The following is a 22,785-nucleotide window of genomic DNA, read 5'->3' as shown; positions in this document are numbered from 1 at the left end:
GTAGCATGCGGATCCGCGCGCGTCACAACGCGCGGTCGCGTTTGGAGCAGCGCTGGTGTACCCTAATGCCTCTAACCGCGCTTGGCCTCCGGCCACCCCGCTACGTCATCAGGCCGCGTACGTCGTCGCCGGGTACGGCTGCACTCGCGGTCCTGCGACCTTTCCCTCCTACCCCCCGCCATTCTCGAGTAGCACCGTCCGGTGCCGCTGCCAACCTAAGCGCGGACGCCTGCACGGACGCCTGGATCGTTCAGTGCCCGACACTGGGAACCGTCACCCTTGGCAAAGAAAGAAAGTCGAAAGGTCCTTGCTGTGCACTCCCTGCGCTTTAAATGAAACAGACATACGACTAAACGCTGAAAAGAAAAAGCAGAAAAGATGGAAAATTTAGCTGCAGCGAACGAACAAGAAGTATACAGAAATTTTACGAAAACGTTCCACGAAAATAGCTTGCTTATCAAGTTTTGAAGATACAATAAAAGTATTTTATGTAACACGTGCGTGGAAAGTGGCCCATTGCGCACGCTACGCGTGCGCGATAGACCACTTTCCACGCACTTGCAACATAAAATAGGGTGTGCAAGTCACCGCACCCGGGAATTTTAATCTTACAGCACTTGTTGCACGAATAACTATTGAAACACGAGTAGCGAAACGATCGGACCGAAAGAGCGCTCATTTTTAGCTTTAACCCTTTCGAGACTCCGCACATATGTATATTATATGTACCATCGAGTTAAATTCAGGACTAAAGTTTTATTTGACATTAAAATTGGTTTTTACACGTAAGGATGTATAAGGTTTCGGAAATGTATCGTCACATATCTTTCAGTTGAAGAAAATCATCAGAAGAATACGGGAAAGAATTTATAAAATTTTGTTTTAATCTCGTATTGGTATTCTGTACCGTTTGTTTATCTCCGAGTACGCGCGATACGAATCTTAGATCGCTGATTGTGTAAGTTCAACGTTTATGAGACAAGTTAATTTCGAGACGATCGCATTTCGGAAGGCGTTCGTCGTTAATGTTATCGTTACGGTTACAAATCGACGTTTCTGTTTTTCGATCGCGTTTCGAGATATAAAATTTCCGCTCCGCGTCTTTTCGCCACAAAGTACAAAGGCGAGCGCCAATTAAGCTGAGCCTTCTCGAGACGTGTAACTGCATCGCGCGATGGTTTTCTTATCTTCGATGCCGTCATCCCGTTCGGTTGACAGCGTCGGCTTACATTTCAGCACCGTCAATAACACACCGACGAGTCTCTCGACGCCGAACAACGCCGGAGTAGAGCGACAATGAGAGATGAAACGCTGTCAATACGCCAATGAGTATTGCCCAGCGCTGTGATATATAATGGTCGTCGCCGCGGAATTACGCGTGCCTCCCGAGAAGGCGATAAAATCACTCGTTATTGCACAAGAGAAGCTTCAATGGAATCGTTATGTCTCTCTCTTTCTTTCCCTCTTTCTTTAGGATCATTTATAAATTTACAGCGGTCGGAGTCCGAGTCGTGAGTGCGTACGCGAACGATACAATTGATTAGAGTATCTATGGAATTTTGACGCGCGTCGAAAGTGACGTACTCGGATCGGCTCTCGACAGCGTCGCTCTAGGTTCAAACGAAAAACATCCGAATCCGCGACAGATTTATGAATCGAGTCGAGCGTTTCGCGTCAAACGAAACGGCAATACATTTCGTTATCGGTGGATTTCGTTTTAAGACGGAGGCGGATGAGTCACTCGGATATCATTTGGATGAATTAAATTTAAACGCGAGCTAATTTCGAAACATTCCTTGGCATCCACGTATCTGTATCTCGTTTTTACGAGATTTATCTCAATCTCGCGTAAGGAAATAACCATAAACAAAACTTGTATTAAATCCGAAAGGAATAGAATCGATAAGAATGCCACGCATTATCTGCCTTTATCGGCGGATAATTCCTGGAAACGTCTCTTATCGTCTTTTCTTTATCTCTTCGACGAAGCGAGTTATTTTGTTTTGTAATATCCGCGTTGAGATCCGAAGGCGTTTCTCGTCAAACGCGCCATTTATAACGGGGCGTTTCTCTCCCTTTTCAAGAAACAGAAAAATCGAGAGGCATCCGTCGGCTCGTGTCGAACGAGGGAAGGGCCGCGGGGGCCGTCTAGGCACGTCCCTGTACGGCGCAGCCGTGCCGTGACGCCGGAGAGTTCGCGGTTCGCGTTTCGCGTCCGCCCGTCCGCCGCGTTGGCAGTTGGCAGCAGTGCGCCGCGCCGAGTCAGTGCTCAATGCGTCGCGCGACGGACAACAACGTCGGGGTCTGGCGTGGGCAGCGGTTCGTCGTCGTCGTTGTTTCGCAGCGTCGTCCCGGTACGGTCCGAGCGACAACGCGCCGCCTGCCTGTCCTCCTCTCGGCGCGGGTTAACCGAGCCGCGGTACTCCGGACCGAGCGTCGTCGTCGCCGTCGTTCGTCCCCCGCGACGCATCGCGCGCATCGCGCCCGCGACGGAGCCCCGATCGACGCGCGTTGTTGGGCGTAGCCGGCGGCAGCGAGAAACGACGCGAGATTGTGCGTGCGTGCGTGCGTGCGTGCGTCTATCTGCCTTCCTGCCAGTCTGCTTGCCCGCGCGCCTCCGGAACTGCCCCTGATCGTCGCTGCCATTGCGAGGTGGGAACTGCGAACCGAGGGGGGCGACGAGCGTCGTGTCGCGTGTGTCGCGGTGTCTGGTGCCTCGTACCCGAGAGGGAAGATATACGTGGACGACGGGACGAGACGAGACGAGACGCTGCTCTCTCTCCTCTTCTCCGTCCGTCAGGCCCGTCTCCTTCGCGCTCGGTCCCCGCGCGCCTCCGTCGTCGCCTAGACGGCCAGGATCGAGGCATGTCGTCGATAGCGTCGTAGCTCGGGATCCCGGATTCGAGCGCGAGGTGAGTGCCACTGCCAACGAGTTGACGTTGACGTTTAACGTCGCGTCGCGTCGCGTCGCGTCGCCGCGCGGCGAGGGCGCGCGTGATTCACGTCACGAAGGACGACGCGACGGCGACCGGCGACCGGCGACCGGCGACGGGGGTGTGGATTTTCCAGTGTTCCGTCAACACGCACGGGCGTCTCGCGAGCGTGGCACACCCATCTCCGCTGCGCGAGCGGAGCGGCGGCGAGACGGAGAGGCGCGGTACAGCGCATGTAGGCATAGATCGAAATCGGAAAAGATCTTCGTCCGTGGTCCCGTGGATTCTGCGTAGCGGGGAAAAGACCGTGGCGATGATCGTAACTCGTTGACGGCGATCAGTCGGAAATCGGAAATTGCCAGAGCCGTGTGCACGTGTGTGTGCGTGTGAGAAACTTGAGATTTCGAGCGCGACGTTGACGCGACACGCGAAACGTGTCTCTCCGCGTACGCGCGGGTGTTGGCAATTCGGCGATTAATCTGTTACACATATTTGCCGGTTTATAATTGTTGGGATATATTTATTAATACCGCGTAATTACTTCAATGCCAGAGATATCTCGATTAGACCTATGTAAAATTATCGTAACACAGAGTAAACGTAGACATAGACATTATTTTCGGTTTTTGGCGAAATTTGAATTTAGATTATTCAACTTTGCATATAAATTTATATTAATCTAAATGAACGCGTTGAATTCAAATTCCACTGCTGCTGAAGATGTCGACGTCTGTGTTTACTCTGCGGTTGCGACAATTCCACGACGATTGCCACATCGTTGAAAATTAAACTCACCGAGATTATATTTATCAAGTAATAACCGACGATTAAATTTGCCTAATGCCGACTTAGCGCTGTTCCGCTGGATAAATTACATTCGGACGGTTGGCCTTACTCAATGAGAACACGGTCGGCTCTAGAATGGCCTTTACGATAGTATGTTTCGGATGCGACGTGCGATAAATAGTCAGTGTGTCACGTGCACGATGAACGGCATGTGGGCGGCGATGATTGGAGGGGGAGAGAGAGAGAGAGAGAGAGAGAGAGAGAGAGAGAGAGAGAGAGAGAGAGAGAGAGAGAGAAACGCCAAACGATATAGAATAGATAATTTAAATGCCCGACGCATCGGACATTGGAGTTTGATCCTCGCCGTATCTGAAGCGAGAAATTTGCGACGTTTAACCCCGCCACGAGAATCGTCTCGTATCTTAAAAAAAAAACTCGTCGCGGACGATTTAGAAAAATTCCCCGCGCGCTATACGAGGTTTCGCGACGTTGACATTTACATTTCGAAGTTGTTACGAGGCCAGACGGACCTCCGAAGACGCGCTTGAAGAAATTTAGTTAATACTGAACTTGAGGAATTAGAACTTGGAACTAGACGCGACGAGTAGTCATCGGTAAGGCATCGCGAGGTGTCTAGTTGATAGTTTCCCATGCATAAACTGGAACAGCCATCGATGAGACATCGTAAGGTGTCTAATTAATAGCTTCATGCATTTCATTTCGCGAAAAAGACGCGTGTATGCATTCAGCAAATCTAACTTGAATATAAAAAATTGGACATCCGCGAACGCGTGGTCCTTGTTAGTCGAAAATCGTGTTTAAAAACTTTATATTGAATTCTATGTATTCCATAAATATTGCGGCTTTTTAGAAATATTTTTGAAATAAAACAAACAATTTGACATTCTGATTTTGATCCAAAATATATTTTCCGTTATTATTTACATTTCGAAGCCGTTGCGAGGCCAGACGGACCTCCGAAGACGCGCTTGAAGAAATTTAGTTAATACTGAACTTGAGGAGTTAAGTACAACTTCTTCCCCCATCTTAATCTTAAATTTTCAATTCCCTGGCGATAAAAAAGGCGTCTTCTGGTTTTGAGCTAGGAATAAATCAAGATTAAATCAATCGCCCTTTTTTATACCGCACATTATTCATGAGATGATGTAAACGAGGAAGATTCAAAGTTTCGTCATTTTTTATTTTTTTTTAGAGACGTTCCGATCGGAGGCTTTCGATCCCTTTCCCCCCTGCGCGAGATCTTTTATTCGTTCGGACCATCCTCGCCTCGCACCGCGCGTTTTGCATTCGCAATCTGCTTTACGTAAATCGCATGTAAAATGTTGTTTGATCGCGCGACGACAGCACGAAGCTTCCTCCGCGAGGAAGATTACACTTTTTCGCGAAAAGCTTCTCTCAAAAGTCTTTTACTCGCCAAGGGAAATCTTGGAATCGTCGAGTTTCGACGCGCATTTGACTTTCTAGCACCGGTTTCGCGCCCACGCGCGCGAAAAACGCCTGGCGCTCGTGTATAATTGGTGCTCTCAAAAAGTCGTCAAAGCCGCACGGTCATCGACGCCGATTATTAGATCATCGAAGTGATTGGATCATCGTAATTCGTATACAGCGAGACGCGTTCGCGTCCGCCTCTGCATTCACCGGGGATAGTCACGAAGAAAAAGAAGCGTAGCTTGCTTTTTATAGTATCGGCATAGCGTAGATCTGTAGATGTAGCGCGACGAAAAAAAAAGATGAAAGAGACCGAGCAACGTCGATAGCTATCTCGCGCCATGATCCAGGAAATTAATTTTTCAACCGGTGAGACATTAAATTTCTCTTTTGCCAAGAGGCAAATTAAAGCGTGCTGTAATTACGACGTATCGTCCGAGTTGTTTTCACGCATGGATTGGCATAACGCGTATATAGAAATAATATAAAATATTAGTATTTAATCTTTTGTCTTGAAATATTCGTAATCTTGTAACAACGAGACCCGATATATGTTATAAAACTTAACGTAATAATTATAGATGCTGAAAGTCCATTAAGATATATACGAAACGATTCCCTTCGGCGTGACGCGTCGACGTCCGGTATCGGCGAGTGAACGGTCGAACGGACCAGTTCAAATATCAACCGGAATGAGAAATACGTGCGTACGAGTAATATTATAGTAGATGCGTGTGTATACATATCGATGTAATTTCTTAGCACTTCTCTTACTTTTTTATCGCATTGATTTTTACGTACGATTCTTATTTGACGCTTTTAACGTATATCGACATTTTTTTTCTTGTAAAATATGGAGATTGTTGTCCGTGACAAATAAACGCGGGAAGATAGTACCGATAAGTACCGTCTACCGCCTGGGATCGGACAGCTGTTTGCGTCGCCAATTTTGGAACTCGGAGCGAACCACACGCGCTCGTAACGTCGAGTAGTACGCCGCGGCGCCGGCACCGAAGCAGATCGGTGAAAGCACATGGTACTTACCACGCGTGTCGCGAGTTTCAAGTCGGCGCGGATTTTGCAACGCGCAACGCGATCCGTGTGCCGAGATAGAAACCGCGGTTCCGCATCGTGACACCCGCGCCGCAATTTTTAAAATACCACGCACAATCTCTCGTCACGCGCGAGGAGGTGATTCGCGTTCGCCGTTTTGACTTTTGACGCGTGAAGAAGACGCGGGCAGACTCGCTCGGCGGATGACGTTGCGAGATGGATCCCCTCGGGTGAAGAAATGTCGGTTGATAGACGGTTAGCTTCGTTGACGGCGCGTTTGCGCGATTAGAAGGATTGTCTGAAAGCATTCGGAGTTTAGTATTTTAACGCTTTGACCACCGCGAGCTTCTCCCAAATTAGCGTTAGCGTCTCCCAAATGCGTTCCATATGGAGTGACAGACTCGCTCAGCGAGTCAGTTCGTTTGGTGAGTTTTCGCGAGCTTCAGGGACATACGTTCGCTTGAAAAATCAAGGACCGTAGGATATTGAGTTATTAAAATATTTCAGGATCGAGAATAACGAAAAGTCAAGTGATCGAAGCGTGTTAATAACGTAGCTTCGAAGTAACGTGTGCACTGAGAAAAGAAAAAGTTGTTAACTAAATATTTTTTAACCAATTATTTTTTAAATTAAAATATTAAAATATTTGAGTCAAATTACGTCATGTTGATATTTAATATGTCGTATGTTGTACTTAATTTGAATACATAAATATTTTAATTGAAAAAATAATCAGGTAAAAATATTTCAGTCAAGTTAACGACTTTTTTTTCTCAGTGCGGTATTCACGTTCGACGCGGAAAAGTTCGGAGAAAATGAGGCAGTTTATTTTCTCGTCGAGGCGCTTGTTCTCCATGTGACTACTATGTAACCAACCGCACGGAATATTGCATCGTCTTTTGTACCCGCATTTATTTACCCGCGGGATAATTGTGCGCGGAACGGAGCGCGCCATACCGCCAGGAAGATCCTAGAAAGTGTTCGAATTGATAAAAAGCCGCACACTTTCTACACGTCTGTATTGCGGCTATCGTGACTTTTTCAATTTTATACCGTTGCGGCGCAGATATTCAACAAATCCGTCGACCTTTCTTCCATTCATTTGTTGCCCACGTGCGCGTCTAAGCGGATATGCGTATACCTTTATATGATTAATGATCAGTTTCGATAATTTATTTATTTACTTATGTATAAACGGGATATTAAAAGAGGTTCCTTTGGTACACGTAGTACGATCATAATTACATCAGCAAAAGACGCGGAATAAGATGCTGGAAGAAGGATATGAGAATAACAACCTTACAAGTTACAGTAAAGATAAGATCTAACGAAGATAATGTCTATTAATGATTGTTTGATAGCTGCCGTGAAAAGAGATTTATTTTTCCAACTGCCTTACATTCATATTCAGAGAAACGTCGAGATTACGTAAAGCTATACATTTTTCAGGAATCGGGTTTCAAAGGGTCCCTCCTCTGCTTTTCCTTTTCAGGAAATCTCAGCAGGTTTCAGAACGCTTTTAAACGAGCACCGTTTGAAGCGACGTTTGTGCGGACGAAATTGATATCGACGCGATTGACCTTCCAGACAGATGCGCGCGATTTCCGGTCGCTTGGTTTCTCGTAGCTGCTTCCGCGCGTGGAGGTTTTTTTTTTCTCGCGGCGCGATATCGCGACGTTATATAACCCAATTACAATATCGCGAAAATTTTCCCGTCGTGTGTATTTAATTAAAAGATACGACATACGCGTTCTCTCCCCGATCCGGAGATACCGATTTTCCTTATCGCGATATTTGACAGACGCGGCTGATAACGAGGTCGGTCGGACGAGGCGTTATCCGAGCGTGTTCTCCTTGTGCCGAGCAATCGTCGTTGACATTACGGCTCCCAGTTATACATATGCGCGGCGTTCGTGCCGCGAGCGCTCGTGATTGCGACGCGATAAATGATATCGTCCGTTATCAGCTTACGCTGCTCCCGAAAATAATGACGATGCCGGAAATACATCTCGCATCTCTCGATTCACGCGTCTCGCTTCTCGAACCGTTTAACTTTTCTCGCGTTTGCTTTTCTCATATATACTGTGTGACACTCATTAGAATCACATTTAATGTTAATTAATATGTATATTTATTTATTGCGATGCGATTGTCGTGATACAATTATCGATAAAGCTCTTTAAAAGGAGTCCATGTAATAGTACGTTAAATCATCCTACGACACAATGCTTAATAGATATATTGCACATATAAAAAAAAATGCGGTAATATAGTTTGGATATATAATAAGAATGTTATCCTATTTTTTTGCCCCTAATGTTAACTAGATTTTTTGCCTAATATGTTAACCGGAATGCCTTGCTTTAACGTGAGGATGTTACGCTCTCGATGTTCGAGAAACGAGAGACGCGGCGCTGATTCAGGTTGTTGCGTTTTGCAGGTGAAGCCCCAGCATGGCCAGCAGATGACTGTTAGCCGAGCCGGTGCTCGTACTCGACTCTAATATGAGCGAAGTGGTGGCAGTGACGCCGACTGGTGGACCTACGCGCCAGGAAAGCGTGACACACGTCAAACGGCACAAACTGGCCAGCTGTAATGTTCCTCTCGTGCACGGTCGGCCGAATCCGTCGATCAGTCCACGCAGCAGACTGACCACGCATCAACGAAACCACAGTTTGGACTTCAGGTATCCGTGCCGATCCGATCCCCGCGAATGCTCGGCGAGGTCGTTCCGCGGCACACGCGCGAGCTATTTGCGACGCGTCTCTGGCTCGCGCCTCCGACGTTTCCTGGCACTTGTTGAATAAAAGCGATCGTAAATTCGCCTCGCGTATGCCACGACGTCGAAGTTGACGATACGAGTGGAAGTTCTACGTCGTAAAATCGGAGGAATGCAAGCCGAGATATTTAAATTGGCGGCGACGACGTCATCAATATTAATATAATCATCGCAACGAGTAATTGCAGTCACGCGCGGCGCAGTCGTATCTATTTTCTTTATTAGTCGCATTTTCGCAGCTGCCGACTGGAAACTAGAACTATTATAGCTCATATTTTGTGCGCGCAATTCTCTTCGATCGAGAAAGAAGGCAAAGGATACTCGCGATAGGATACATTTAAATCAGAACGGTTTAAATGTTACTTATAAAAAAAAGTAATTTATTAATCTTATAGATAGATGAGAGAGAGAGAGAGAGATGAAATATCGAATCTTTTACAACGCAAAACAAGAAGGAAAAATACGAAGTACTTAGTAATTAGTATTAAGAACTTATGAGAAAGAAAAACGCAAAGGTGCAACGTTTCAAGGATTAAATAATGCAGAACAGATGCCCGAGTGATAGTGATGTTATAAAATATATCATTAAATATCTATTTATAGAATGAGATAGAGTAGACTACAAGAAGGACACATCGATAGCTGATAATAAGATGGAGAAGAAGTCTAATAAATATAATTACTAATTACATAGATTGTTGTATGTAAAACATTTCTGTGAAAAGAGTTATGTGAAAACTATACTTTCTATTTTTTATCTTTATTCGTATGTAATAAAAATCAAAGATACATTTGCAATTCGATGAAATTTATGTAGCGTATCATATAACGTATAAGAGAAAGTATCTTGGCTATTAATTATAACGTTTGTCGATCATTAATCATAGATCAATGGGTATCCTACTACCGCCGGTGCCTCAGGCGGCCGCTACGACGTTGACGCACCATCATAGAAACCGGAGCTTGGACTCCGCCCTGCAGCGAATCCCAGAGGTGGACGTTACGCCAAGTCCGGAATGCGAGAATCCTGCACCTTCGTCGGTCTCTAAGACGACGACGGTATCGTCGTCGTCGTCCTCGGGATCATGCGGAAAGGGCGCGCGCACCGCGCGGGAACGCGAGGACCTTGCCAGTCTCGGTTCCGACGACTCCGGTATTCTGTGTGGCTCCGACAGCGGCTCGAGCGACGCCACGAATACGCCCGCCACCCGCGAATCCAGCGTGGATCATCTGCATAGCCGCGAGAGCCTCGACTCGTCCGTGTCGCAGCCGGGCGACGTGTATTCGGTCGATGCGGTGGACGGTATGGAGAACGGTGCCGGTGTAGTGTCAGTGTCGATGTCGGTGCCGGTGTCACCTGTGGAACTGTCCACGCGTCTCAGTGACAGTCCAGCGTCTCCCGTGTCCCCTGAGAACGAGACCAACGACGAGCGTTCTCGGTGCGACGACGCGAACGACGGTGATGAATGTTGCTCGCAGGAACCGCGACCAAATATGAACGTGCGAGAATGCGGCAGTGACGTTCAACGCGACTATCGGCATCAGGAATGCGTCGATATCTTTCCAAACGCTATGCGAGTGTCATCACCGCCGTCCGTGGCCGATACGAGCCAGAGCGAGTTGGCAGGAGCGGCCATGACCCTTTGCTGCGGCACGACCGCGACGCAGCAACAACAAGTCGAGACGGTGAAGAAGCAATCGGACGTTGTCCGTCGGCAGAAGCAAGAAACGAAACAACCGAAACCTTCAGAAGGCTGTCTGCTGCGACTTTTCGAGAGTCAAATATTTGACATGTCCATGGCTATATCCTATCTGTTCAATTCCAAAGAACCTGGCGTTCAGAGTTATCTAGGTATAGTAAACGTTAGAAAAAAAATTAATTTTTCACACATTCGAGAATAATGGGTTTCCAAATAACGATCCCTATAAATACGAATTTTGCAAAGTAAAAATTGTTTAGCGAATGGACCCTTACAATTAGAGAAATGCACTCTGTATGTTTCACGATAAATATGAATGTTGTGTGTAACAATGACATATTTGTAGGTAACAAGATGTTCAGTTTTTCGGATAATGATGTGGACTTTTACTTACCGCAGTTAGTTGTGATGTATATACAACTTCACGATGTAACAGAAGTTCTTTATCCATATCTTGTCCATAGGTAAATATAAGGACTCGCGCATTAGAAGATTGCTCGATTGTGCATTTTATCAATCTCTCGCGGCGCTAAGATTTGAGTAAATTAAAACTAAACGAGTCAACTGTTTTGCAGATGTAGACAGTCAGCAGATTTCTCATTAAAATGTGCCTGGCTGCTAGACGCGTATAGTTCTGATGCTCATTTGCCGTCAAAGAAGAAGTCTCATGGGACCAAATTGAAAAATCTTATCCTGTCAGATGAACTCAGGTAGGACTAATTAGTAGAAAAGCAATGGAGAATTTTTGGTAGATTAGTGACTCGGTAACAATTGCACATAAATTTAGAACAAAAAAAAACTTTATCTCTAAATACGTGTCAGGCCAAAGGGAAACGAAGGTCGAAAGCAGCGTGTCGCTGGATTGCAAGTTTCTGCGCCATCACCATTGCCCTCGACGCAAAATCTTACGTCGCCGAATAAGAAAACCCACCAAAGATCTCAGTCCGACGCTACTGGATTGTTCCAGACTATACGCCGTAGTCATTCCGGTAATTATCCAAACTGGCATGCATTTCTTAAAACGATAAATTACACACCACGAGAAATATCATTTTTACAATGACTGTTTTAATGAGCATTGAAAAAATTCTTCAAAAGGTATAATAAATAAAGTAAGTCTTGGGGACCTGAGCTCTGGTCGAGCGTTTGACAACGGTTGTACCTGCTTCTATTCCTGCCAAGGTGTGGTGAACGATTTGCGAGGCCAAAAAACCGATTGTTTTTGCAATGTGAGTTATCTTGTACGAAAGAGTAGCAGGCATTTACTGTAATATGAATTTACTTTAATATGAATCTGCCTGCAGGCACCTCGACTCGCGCCAGAACTCGAATTTATTCAAGCTCTAATATCAATTGGTAAATTGCTCGGGACTATCCCAACAAAGGAAAGTAAAACCGTTCAATTAGTGGCGGAGCTCAATACGCTTAATTTGAATCTCCCTGCGAGGGTGTGGTTTCCTCTGCACAGCACGGTACCGCATCATATCGTGCGAGTTCCACCACAATGCGCCGCCGTTCTTAACAGCAAGGATAAGGTACATACATTTCGTTTCGCTGTCTTGGAACCATTACAATAGTTCGTCATTTGAATATCGACTTTTATGTTGGTACTATTATAGGCACCTTATATAATATATGTGGAGGTATTAGAGGTGGAAGATTTATATACGTCGCCCGTGCCGACGAAAATAATGGGCAGTTCGTTGAGGCACACGAAATCTGAAGAGAATTTAACGGGCGGCGAGCAGTCCAATAATATGTCCACTTCAGATAGTCAACAGAATTCGACGGTGCGGCAAACTCCCGTAAAAAATATCTCGCCATATTCTGTTAAGAATACAGATGTGGCATTCAATTTCCCCGATGACGATCCTAACGATTGTTGGAGTCAAGAGGACGACGAGATCACGCAGCAGGTGTGTATCTTATTTGAGCGACCGCGCGTCATCTCTTCAATTATAATTTGTATTCTAACTTGTTTCTATTCGCTTTCGTTCAGTATTTACAGCTTCGCAAGCCAAAAGATCGGGACACCATATCGCAACTGAGTCAAGAATCGTCCGATAGCAGGGAACCGATCTTTGTACCGGGCGATATTAAGAGAAGATTGAGCGAAATGGCAGCTACGCCGAGCGCGACTTTCAGTCACGATCCCGAGGATCCATCGGCGGCGGTCCTCAAGGAGCCATGGGAGCAGAAGCAACGACGCATAAGAGCTTCCAGCCCGTATGGGCACTTGGCATCTTGGAGATTACTTGCGGTAATTGTGAAATGCGGCGATGATCTCAGACAAGAACTTCTCGCCTCGCAATTGCTCTCAATGTTGCAAAAGATTTGGCAAGACGAACAAGTGCCCCTTTGGGTACGGCCGTACAAGTAAGTGCAAGTTACTATCGGAAATTTTCGTCTCGTGAAATAAAGTCAATTGCCTCTCCTCTTCCCCGTTGGAGGAATAATTATTTACTGATATTAAAATATATAATTAAAATATATCTTGGATGATAATTTGATTTTGAATCGCAGAATACTGTGTCTATCCAACGACAGTGGTCTGATTGAGCCTATCCTGAACACTGTCTCGCTCCATCAAGTGAAGAAACAGTGCCAATTAACACTTTTCCAATACTTCGAACGAGAGTTTGGCCCTTCTACCTCAGAGACGTTCCGAGTGGCACAGAGGAATTTCATTCAGAGCTGTGCCGCGTATTGCCTGGTCAGCTATCTCATTCAAGTAAAAGATCGTCACAATGGCAATATCTTGTTGCACAGCGACGGTCATCTGATCCACATAGATTTCGGATTTATTCTGTCGACCTCGCCACGAAATCTTGGCTTCGAGACCAGCCCATTTAAACTGACGCCGGAATTTGTCGAGGTGATGGGTGGCAATCAGTCCAAGCTATTTGAGGAATTTAAGAGCCTCATTCTTCAAGGCTTAATTGCGGCACGGAAGCACATGGAGAAGATAGTTAACCTCGTTGAGATTATGTTGTCGGGTAAGTAGTAAAACTCTCGAACTGGCCGTTCATACGCTCGTTCGCGTGTCAACCCGCGTATCTCAATGGCTTTCATCGATTTTTTTTCCGCAGGCTCTCAGCTTCCGTGCTTCCGCAGTGGTGGGGCGGCGACTGTTCAAGGTCTCAAGAATAGGTTCCACCTCACGTTAACGGAGGATCAATTGCGTCGGCATGTTGAGGATTTAGTCGAAGGCAGCATTCACTCGTGGTCCACTAAACTCTATGATCGATATCAATATTTCGCAAATGGTACTCTTTAATATCAAGATTAACAATCTTCTCTGTCTATCGCGTTTCGGTTAAAACTCTTTCGCGAAGTTAAAAGAAGAAACATCAATTGTGTTTTGTCTTCTTTCACAATTTTTGCATACATTTAATAACTCTGTTGACCAATCGGCGGTCGCGTGCCAGCCAGTAAACATATTCAATCTACTACGTCAGGAAATTTGTTCCGTACTATAAGTTGCGATAAAAATGCGGTAACGTAAAAAGACAAGATTTAATTATATATTGCTGTTTATTGTAATTGGCGTTAGGAACATTTTTCAATTCTTCGGTGATGATATTTGTTTAAATTGTACTATATTTTGAGAAACTGCTTCTATTAGTTTCAACGTGTAAATAAAGGATTGTAATTGCGTATAATAATTGCACGCGATAGCGAAAGAAAAGACGGAAAGTTCTTTCTGGGCACGTGAGCTGAAATTTCGATTGGGCAGCGCTGTTTTCTAGCATTCCACAAGCACAAATGACGTTTTAGAGTGGAAAAACCACTTTTTTCTTGAACATGTAGATAGCCTCGATTAGGCTAAACGTATAGAATTCGGATAGATTGCTATTCTTTGAGTTCGACGTTATTCCTTGCTTTCGTGGTGGGCAAGAACGATACGAAATATTTTTAGCAGAATTCAAAGCGATCTCGATGTTTGATAAATTAAGGAACTTGAATAGATGAATGAAATATATGAATATCTTAAGAGAACATGACACTTAGTTGAAGGGTGTGAGCGCTTCGTTGAAAGTTAAAAATATTTATCGTCGTTTGAGAAATTAGATGAAAGAAGGAAATGATCTATGAGAATTTTGGTATCCAGTTGATTACATATATCCACTATATATATAACGTTTTTTGTTCGATACATTTAAGACTGCTGTTGTTTACGTATGCCTCAATTGACAAATTGCGAATTAGCTATCGCCGTAGCGCAGACGTGGCGTCAATGACTGAACGCGTTGGACTGCTAAATCGAGTGTAGCTTATATAAACAACGTAATTTGTTAAAGGTGCCTTATTTGTGTAGAGGAACGTTGGTGGAGACGATCAAGCACTAGACACAGTGAAGTGACGTGTTAACGTGGCGATCTTTTAGCGTGAAGCGGACAATCTGTAATTTGTACATATAGCAGAGAGAGAAAAAAAAGAAACATTGCGTGGACTTTCGTAGATATAATTCGCGGCAATAAAAAAGTAGAGCCTACTAAACGGTAGGACGGAATCAGCGGATCTTCATCCCCGGGGGATTCTAACGCAATTCTGGCGAGTGCGTGTAAGAAGGCTACGTACAAAATATAGGCTCGGATATTAGCAGGAGGCGAATACTCAAAATATTTCCTATTTCGTAGATTAGTACTCTTCGATAAATGCATCTAATTGTACACGCGGTATGAATTAAGGACTAAGCATTATACTATAGCGAATCTTAAGGATCACATTTGAAAGTTTTTACATGTTCTTATATTACGTAAACATTCATTCGCCCCCCCTCTCCCATTCCTTCTTCCCTTCCTTTCCCCCATAGCCGTGAATACGAGGAGCGTCGTAGCTGTGTACGGAGGATAATTATTTAATCGTAATTCCTCTCGCGTGACGTTTTACGTACGTATGTCCGTTTTAAGTAAATTATATAAATATATATAGATAAACTATAAAGAGATATTGTACATATATATAAAACGACAAATTTTATCACCTTATTATATATGTATCAGTTAAGAATTTAATCGAGGATGAATGTTCGAAGCAAAATCAAAGTTACGGCTGGAGCCAGCCCGGAGTACCAGAGAGACCTGGGCCCTCTGACTTCCAAGTGTCTTATATCTTTCTCTCTCGATCCTTCTGTCTCTTCTTCTCTTATCATAACCGTCTCACGATAGACAGGCAGACCAGAAATCAGATGCGATTATAGAATGATTGAGAGAATGCGAAACTATATCCGTCTCGTTACTTCGACACATTGGTTTGTCTCTTATTTTACGTTTCGGCGGGGTCTCGTAAAAATTGTATAATATATTATACGTGCGATTAATGTGAGGGATTTTAACATTCCTGAACGTGCCCGAATTTGCTTCCTGTTCCGTCGACACGCGAAACGTCAAGATCTCTGATTTGCCTTGATCTTTCACCTCATTACAAGCTACTGATAATATCCATCATTGAATAAATACGAATGCGATAAAACAAAGAGAATTTATTTAGCACCCAACTGCCGTTTCGCACAAATTTGTACAATCGCATATATTCGCGATGTAGCGATTGCTCGATGATACACACACACATTATCGACATTATATATATTATATATAATTATCTCGTATTTTATACATACATATATATTATTAATTTGTATATATATATGTATGTATATATATATATATAATACGTTACTGCCTAAAATTCTTGTTATTACTGTTATATTCACCATTGTTTGAACTTAATGGTACATAAACACAATCGTCACTACGAGATATTATAGTATCAGTCACGACAAAATTGTAAATTGGAACTTTTACACACTTACATACATAATAGAGGCGCCTACAGAGATAGTAGAAATAAAACAATAAGTATATCGCGAGTATCACAATAAGTCTTAAGTTAATTAATGGAGATCGTGTGGAAATACAGCCTTATATTCTAGAGAGCTGCTGCAATAAGTTAGAGGGCAAGATAGCCAGCTTGTCAAGAAGATAGTAAAACGGATGGGAGAACCAGGCGAGCATCGAACGGGCGACTACGCCCATAGTGTCCGGGTACTGATGAGTCAACAGAGCTAACAGTGCGGTGAACGAGCACAGACCGGCGGTGAAGAGGATGAAGAAGGGCAGCTCCTTCTTCGGGTAGACACTGACGTCGTGGAACGACGGCAAGAGTTCCCGGTCGGCGCATTCGGTACACGTCGGATATGGATAAAACAGATGTCCGCGTTCAAGTGGATAGGGTAACATCCTAAATGTGCCCTCCCAAGTGCAGTGGAGCAGATTCAAAGCACCCTCTATCTGCTTCCAATGTGCCAAGTGGAAGAACGCGTACGCAATCGCTTCGGAGTCACCACGTTTCAGCACGTGCTCGGGTGGGAGAATGAGCGGTTTCATTTCCAGAAGATACTTGGGTACGTGAGGATTGAATTCCACGGCCCGATGGATCGCCTCCACCGCCGACATCTCGGCGGTAGTCAGACCGCGTTTGCTGGCGATGTCAGGCGAAAACTTGTCCGCCACCAGCCGCGCTTTTAACAGCGCCGCCGTGTAGCAAATGGTCGCCGATTTCGGCAGGCTGATGTCGTCGTACTTGGCCAGCACGGCCTGCACGTCCGCGTACGCCTGCATCTCCAGTAGGGTCTCGATCAGGTTTTCGTGGATATTCAATACGTTCATGATCGGCGGCACCTCCTTCGTAAGATCGCGAAACATCTTCACCGCCTCTTTAAGTTTCCCTAATTTCCTCGCGCACATCGCTAGTCTTCTCTTGACGTAGATCAACACATTCGTATCCCTTCTGTGTATCGCCTCGGCTATGGAGCCCTGGTGTTGGGTATTCTGCGATTTCCTGTAATTGTTCTCGGCCACTTTCAGAGCTTGCTTCAGGATCTTCTCCGCCTCGACGATAGTAGTGGCCTCTTCCTCCGCGAGAAGGATATAAGCTGGCGCACAATCGGGATTACGATCGAGAGCGCTATGCGCAGCCTGTATTCTCACTACTGGGTTGCGCTCCCTCCAAGCTGTCTGCATGATCTCATATTCTGCTTTACCTGTAGAAGAAGAATCATCGGATCAGCATCTCAATACCTTGCGTCTTAAGAAGAAAAAGGACAGAATTTAACTTCTCTGATAGATCAAACATCTCTAAATCGTTACAAATATTTTTAGCTTATTAACTTGCAACAAGTATTTAAATTCTTCACATAGAAATTCGTTATAAATACAAATGAGGTATAAGAACACTCGGCAAAGTATCAATGACAGATATTTCAAATAAAAATACATTCAAAATCAAACATGTTACATGAAATATTTCTAGCTTATTAACTTACAACAGATATTTAAATTCTCAATATATAGCAATGTGTTGTAAATACAAAAAATATGAGAATACCTAGCGGAGTATCAACGACAGATGTTTGTAAATTAGTCTTTTTGGGACAAATAAAGATGCATCTGGATCCGTACCAGTGTCACCTTCGCAGGTAAAGAATGTCTGATGATCCTGCGCGGACAGGTTCATGTCGTAGTACGTGAGGGGCTCCTTGTTGGTGGCCCAGTAAAATCTCTGATACTCGGCGCCCCTGAAAAGATTGATCGGATTGCGCCAGACCTTACACTCGGGCACATTCTGGTGGCTCGAGGAGCCCCCGGAGCCGCCGAGGCTCGTACCGTTGCCGTCGTTGGTGTTGTCGCCGCCGCCGATCCACGGCGAGATGTGGTTGAGCGAGACCTGCTCGATGAACGAGGTGCCGTACTTTCTGAAGTACCACCACTCGAAGATGAGAATCAGGCCGGAGATGAGGGACGACGTACCGGTGAGGGCTACGTAGAATTTTGGGGTTAGAGTGTTCAGGAGCAATGTCGAGTCCCACATGCTGGTGAATAGCAGTGCCATTTATGTTGTGTCCGTTCTCGCCTCTCGGGAGGGAAGGAGAGAAAAGACCCGGCGCGAGCCGTCGCTGTTCCCGCGGTCCCGCCGCGCGAGGCGCGAGGCGCGAGGCACGACGCACTATCGTCTCCGCCGCTGTTTACCACACGGCGCGCGACAACATCCGGAACGCGACGACCAAACGCAAAAACTCTACGTGAACTCGCAACTCACCACTCGCGGCCGATCTCGTGTCCGATATCTCGTCCGCGAGTTCGTCCCGTACAAGAGGAAATTGCTGGACGGATTCGGGATTCGGCTATTCGACTCGACGCGCGTGCATCGCCACGCATCTCCCGGCGCGTAGCCGCGTAGTAAATATTTTCGATTCGACCGATGCTGATAATTGCTGATATGTCATTGCTGACAACATTTCCGCGCGAAACGACACAACACTCAGCCGATAAGAAGGTGAAATTGAAAGGGATGATTCGCGTTGATAAACGAGGAATTCTCGAGTTTCTCGTTATTGTCGACTGTCCAGTTTAGTTGATCTAACGGCGATAGATGGCGGGACGATTTCAATTATCTTCGCTTTGCGCGTTCGTTTGTTCATCGCCAGATGCAGCTGGATGGTCAATCGACTAGGACGAGTAGAAACTTTTTTTTTTTATATACTACCTATGTAATATGTAATAAAAAAGCTTTGCTATGTCATACGTTGGTTGTAATTTATCATATTGAAATTTTTTTCTTGTACAATTTTTATAAGAAACAAAATATAGTATAGATGCATCTCAAAGTTTTGATGTCAAAATAATTAAAATTAATAAATGACGATAATAAATAACAGTAAATAATAATAAACAAGTTTCGAGCTTTACCTCGCGTTTTTAAATATTTTGATATAATTTTATTTAATAGTTTATGAAACTTTTTTTACCCTGGAGTTTCAGTGATATATTATTTAGTTAATTATACGATAAAATAAATGAAATTGAAATGGCACATTGTGAATATATGCATACCAACTTGCGTTACAAAATCGTAAAATCGTGTAATTTTTTTTACAGCCGAATATCGCATCACACAGGAGTTAAAACAATTTAAATTCATCCGATTTTAATTAACGTAATGAATATTTTAATATATTGAAGGATAATTAATGCAATATACATATGATAATTATAATTAATACAATATTATATAAATATAATAATAAATGATAATACACAACCCATAAACAGCGAGAATATTTCAAAATATAAACATCACGGGATAATACAAAACTTTCTTTCTAATCCTCAATCCAAGGACGAACGTATCTATAGCTGTCTATCTCTGCACCCTGCAAAATAGAAATGCTGAAGTTTGCGAGAATGCGCGCGTTACGTAAGTACGAGGAAGCAGATAACCGGAATAATGGAAGCGCGCATCGCGGACAGATAATAGGTTACTGCGGACACGCGGTTTATCTTATATTACGCCTCGAACGCGTCAGCGGATCCTTCCGCGCGCGTTCGAAGGTCTTTCCTTCGGTCTTTCTTCCTTTCCCCGAGCGGAGCGCCGGCACCTCGCTCGTGTCCCAATAACCCACTTATCGAAGAAGCGTCTTCGAGACGTTTGCCCCGCGCGTACAGAATATCTCGCGAGTTTAATTTACACCGAGAGGATTCTCTATCCAATCCTTTAAAGTCGATTTTTCTTTCTAACGAAAATGTTGAAACGCTATATAATTGTCGACTTGCAAACGAAAGAGGAAGATCATTAGCGAATTAAATGTCAGAAACTCAGATGGATATAATAAAACCACGTTCCTTAGATAATGTCAAGCGGATTTTAATTATAGAATTTCAAGTTGGAGCTAAGTGACAAAGATAAGATAGATGATGATTTCTTACGTCGCTTCCGCGTAAGAAGACTCATCGATTAGTTAGTGAGTCGGTCGGAAAATCTCTCGTTAAATTTAAAGCTGTTTGTGGAACACTCTCTATTTATAGTTGATTTAAAATAGTATATAGTATACAATATAGCCGCGCTCGATTCCTTTTGTGGTCGATTTGTCAAGAAATTTCACGTGCGAGAACTCGGTAACGTCAATATTCGTAGCTAGTGATATTCACTTTTATTGTTTAGAATTATTTTCAATCATTGTTTATTTTAAATTTGTTGTCCTATAAAATTTTCGATCGCGTCAATGAAATGCGAATGTATTCGATCGCGTTTTTGCAACAATTTTTTTCCCCACATGAGATATTGAGATCTTTTAATTCAAATATTTACTGTATACTTCAATCCTTAAATAAATAGGTGATTGATTCAGCTCTAGATATCGCATGAAAAGCTGCACTCTCGCGAAATACTCCGCGGTAACATTTTTCGCAGCCGTACGATCGGATAATGAAAAGGATTGAATTATTCGGCCAAGCCGGATAAAAAGGCGGATAAAAGCGAGGCATGTGAAATCGTAAATAGCGGTAAATGCGAAAGCGCGAATAATTTTCAACGAAACTATTTGAAAGTAACAGCTTGAAAAGAGACGAGTTTAAAGCTGTGCGTAATTCAGTAACAATCAGGGAATCCGTTTTACAGAAAAATCTCTTTCGTGGAAGTTTAATGCTTTTAAGATCATTCATCTTCGACTTTAATTGACCGCGGAAAATAGATCACTGACATATATTCGGATAACTTGCGCTCGCGTCGAGACGTCGCATCTTCCCCGACGTCCTTTAACACGATAAGTGCATCTGCATTTAAATACGTTTGACTACGACTCCCGAGCGTTTTCCTACCTCCTCTTCCTCACTTTCGAGAGACATTTGTCTGCGAAAGGATTATTTTCACAGACGATCTCGCTCGTCGCCGATATTTTCGCCGCCGTTGTACGCGGCGTCAAAGGGAACTTCTGAAGAAAGTCTGGATCGGGCTGAGTCGCTTCGTTTGTCCCTCGAGAACGAATCGCAATACTCGGAAGCAGGTGTCGGGGTAAAACAGGGGAGGAAATCGCGCAATTTATTCAGCGAAAAAAGGAACGCGTCCGGGAGACACAGCTTCACACGGCGATGTACATCGGAGCGAAAACGCGAAGACACTTCCCGAATCCCCGAACACAACGAGAACAACATAGATATATAAATGCGAAATTCCCATGTTCCTTAATTCGAAAACGCTTAAGCAAGTTGTTAGAGATGTATATTATACACATCAGAAAAAAAAGAAGTGTCAAATCAAAATTTATATACTTGTATATACACAACAATCTATAATCGTCTTCTAAGAATTTCAACTTTTTTATCTTGATTGAACTGTATAAATGATTTCATTCAAGCAAGTTTTCTTTGCGTTTAACGCAAACGAGTTTAATAAGTCTTGATTTGACACTTCTTTTTTTCTGCGTAGCCTCTATTTATTTTCATGCTAACAATAAGTACTTTCGATTAAACTCGATTATTTCGTTTTCTCTTTTAAGTAAAACGTTAAAATTGCAAATAGTATAGTATTTCACACATGCAGAAATAAACCGAATATCATTTAATTTTTACATTCGGCAACAATAGTAACGGATACGAAAAGTGTCGACACGACGAAAAATCTTGCCGAGAAAAGAGAAATTTCTTTGTGTATATACATATACGCCGCCATCCTCTACCCTGTCTATGCGTGCTCTTTCTCCAGCTCCATACCTCCGTACAGTAGTGGGTATACAGTCGATCGGTGGGTCGGTCACTGAACCGCCGCCGTCTCGTCCCATTCCGTCCCATCCCACCATCGTCGGCCGCCGCGCGATCGAGCCGGTATACCGTTATTAGGATCTCGCCGCGATCCGCCTGGAAGCGCGGACAACGTGGAAAAGCGAGCCGGAACTGCGGCGTATACATCGAGGAGATCCGGCCGTGGAAATTTTCCGACCGATTCCTGATCCCGGCGGGCAATCTGGATTTCGATTAAAGCGCGGTTAAAAGATTCAGATCGAGATCGCGCGGGTATGAGGCGCCGCAATTCTCTCAGCATCACCTGCTTCGTGCACTCGAACGGATTCGGGAATCCGGCTCTCGCCGATTTCGGCGAGGCAAGAGGGATAAAACGGGCTCCACTTTGCACGTGTTCCTCCGCAGCTCTACTTTGGATACCAAATACGGAATCAAAGCTGTTTCATTTTCGCGATTTAACAGAGAAAAAATTCGGTCTCTTTGAACCCCTCGACATTTCTCGTTTCGAC

At 44.2% G+C, this 22,785-nt stretch overlaps 2 protein-coding genes across 3 annotated transcripts; one reads left to right on the top strand and one right to left on the bottom strand.

The window, feature by feature from the left end:
• The first annotated feature begins 2,241 nt into the window (after positions 1–2,241).
• On the top strand, positions 2,242–15,449 carry Fwd (phosphatidylinositol 4-kinase beta fwd). Of its 2 annotated transcripts, none has more exons than XM_077411033.1 (12): positions 2,242–2,912; positions 8,662–8,907; positions 9,888–10,852; positions 11,047–11,164; positions 11,276–11,410; positions 11,523–11,689; positions 11,799–11,929; positions 12,005–12,235; positions 12,320–12,616; positions 12,700–13,076; positions 13,224–13,696; positions 13,790–15,449. In XM_077411033.1, exons 2-12 carry the CDS (start codon positions 8,726–8,728, stop codon positions 13,975–13,977), a joined length of 3,264 nt encoding a protein of 1,087 aa, XP_077267159.1. In that variant the 5' UTR covers positions 2,242–2,912; positions 8,662–8,725; the 3' UTR covers positions 13,978–15,449. The 2 variants fall into 2 exon arrangements, with proteins under 2 accessions (XP_077267159.1, XP_077267160.1); XM_077411034.1 differs by lacking the exon at positions 2,242–2,912 and adding an exon at positions 4,179–4,333.
• Positions 15,450–16,002: 553 nt separating this feature from the next.
• Positions 16,003–19,047, bottom strand: LOC143900079 (protein ST7 homolog). The gene is made up of 2 exons (XM_077411035.1): positions 18,164–19,047; positions 16,003–17,745 (listed from the first exon to the last, which is right to left on the bottom strand). Exons 1-2 carry the CDS (start codon positions 18,591–18,593, stop codon positions 16,625–16,627), a joined length of 1,551 nt encoding a protein of 516 aa, XP_077267161.1. The 5' UTR covers positions 18,594–19,047; the 3' UTR covers positions 16,003–16,624.
• Between the last annotated feature and the right edge of the window lie 3,738 nt (positions 19,048–22,785).

Source organism: Temnothorax americanus, unplaced genomic scaffold (assembly GCF_048541705.1).
Source record: "Temnothorax americanus isolate GAGA-0224 unplaced genomic scaffold, ASM4854170v1 Scaffold3, whole genome shotgun sequence".
Lineage (NCBI taxonomy): Eukaryota > Metazoa > Arthropoda > Insecta > Hymenoptera > Formicidae > Temnothorax > Temnothorax americanus.
This window is presented reverse-complemented; position numbering and strand designations above follow the sequence as displayed.

What these genes read in the sequence shown, in the direction of transcription:
- Fwd (XM_077411033.1), top strand. Translation starts at nt 8,726, where the DNA reads ATGAGCGAAGTGGTGGCAGTGACGCCGACTGGTGGACCTACGCGCCAG. An exon ending in AACCACAGTTTGGACTTCAG is followed by an intron (nt 8,908 to 9,887) that starts GTATCCGTGCCG and finishes CATTAATCATAG; the next exon opens with ATCAATGGGTATCCTACTAC. An exon ending in ACGACGAGATCACGCAGCAG is followed by an intron (nt 12,617 to 12,699) that starts GTGTGTATCTTA and finishes GCTTTCGTTCAG; the next exon opens with TATTTACAGCTTCGCAAGCC.
- LOC143900079 (XM_077411035.1), bottom strand. Translation starts at nt 18,593, where the DNA reads ATGGCACTGCTATTCACCAGCATGTGGGACTCGACATTGCTCCTGAAC. An exon ending in TACCTGCGAAGGTGACACTG is followed by an intron (nt 17,746 to 18,163) that starts GTACGGATCCAG and finishes CTTCTTCTACAG; the next exon opens with GTAAAGCAGAATATGAGATC.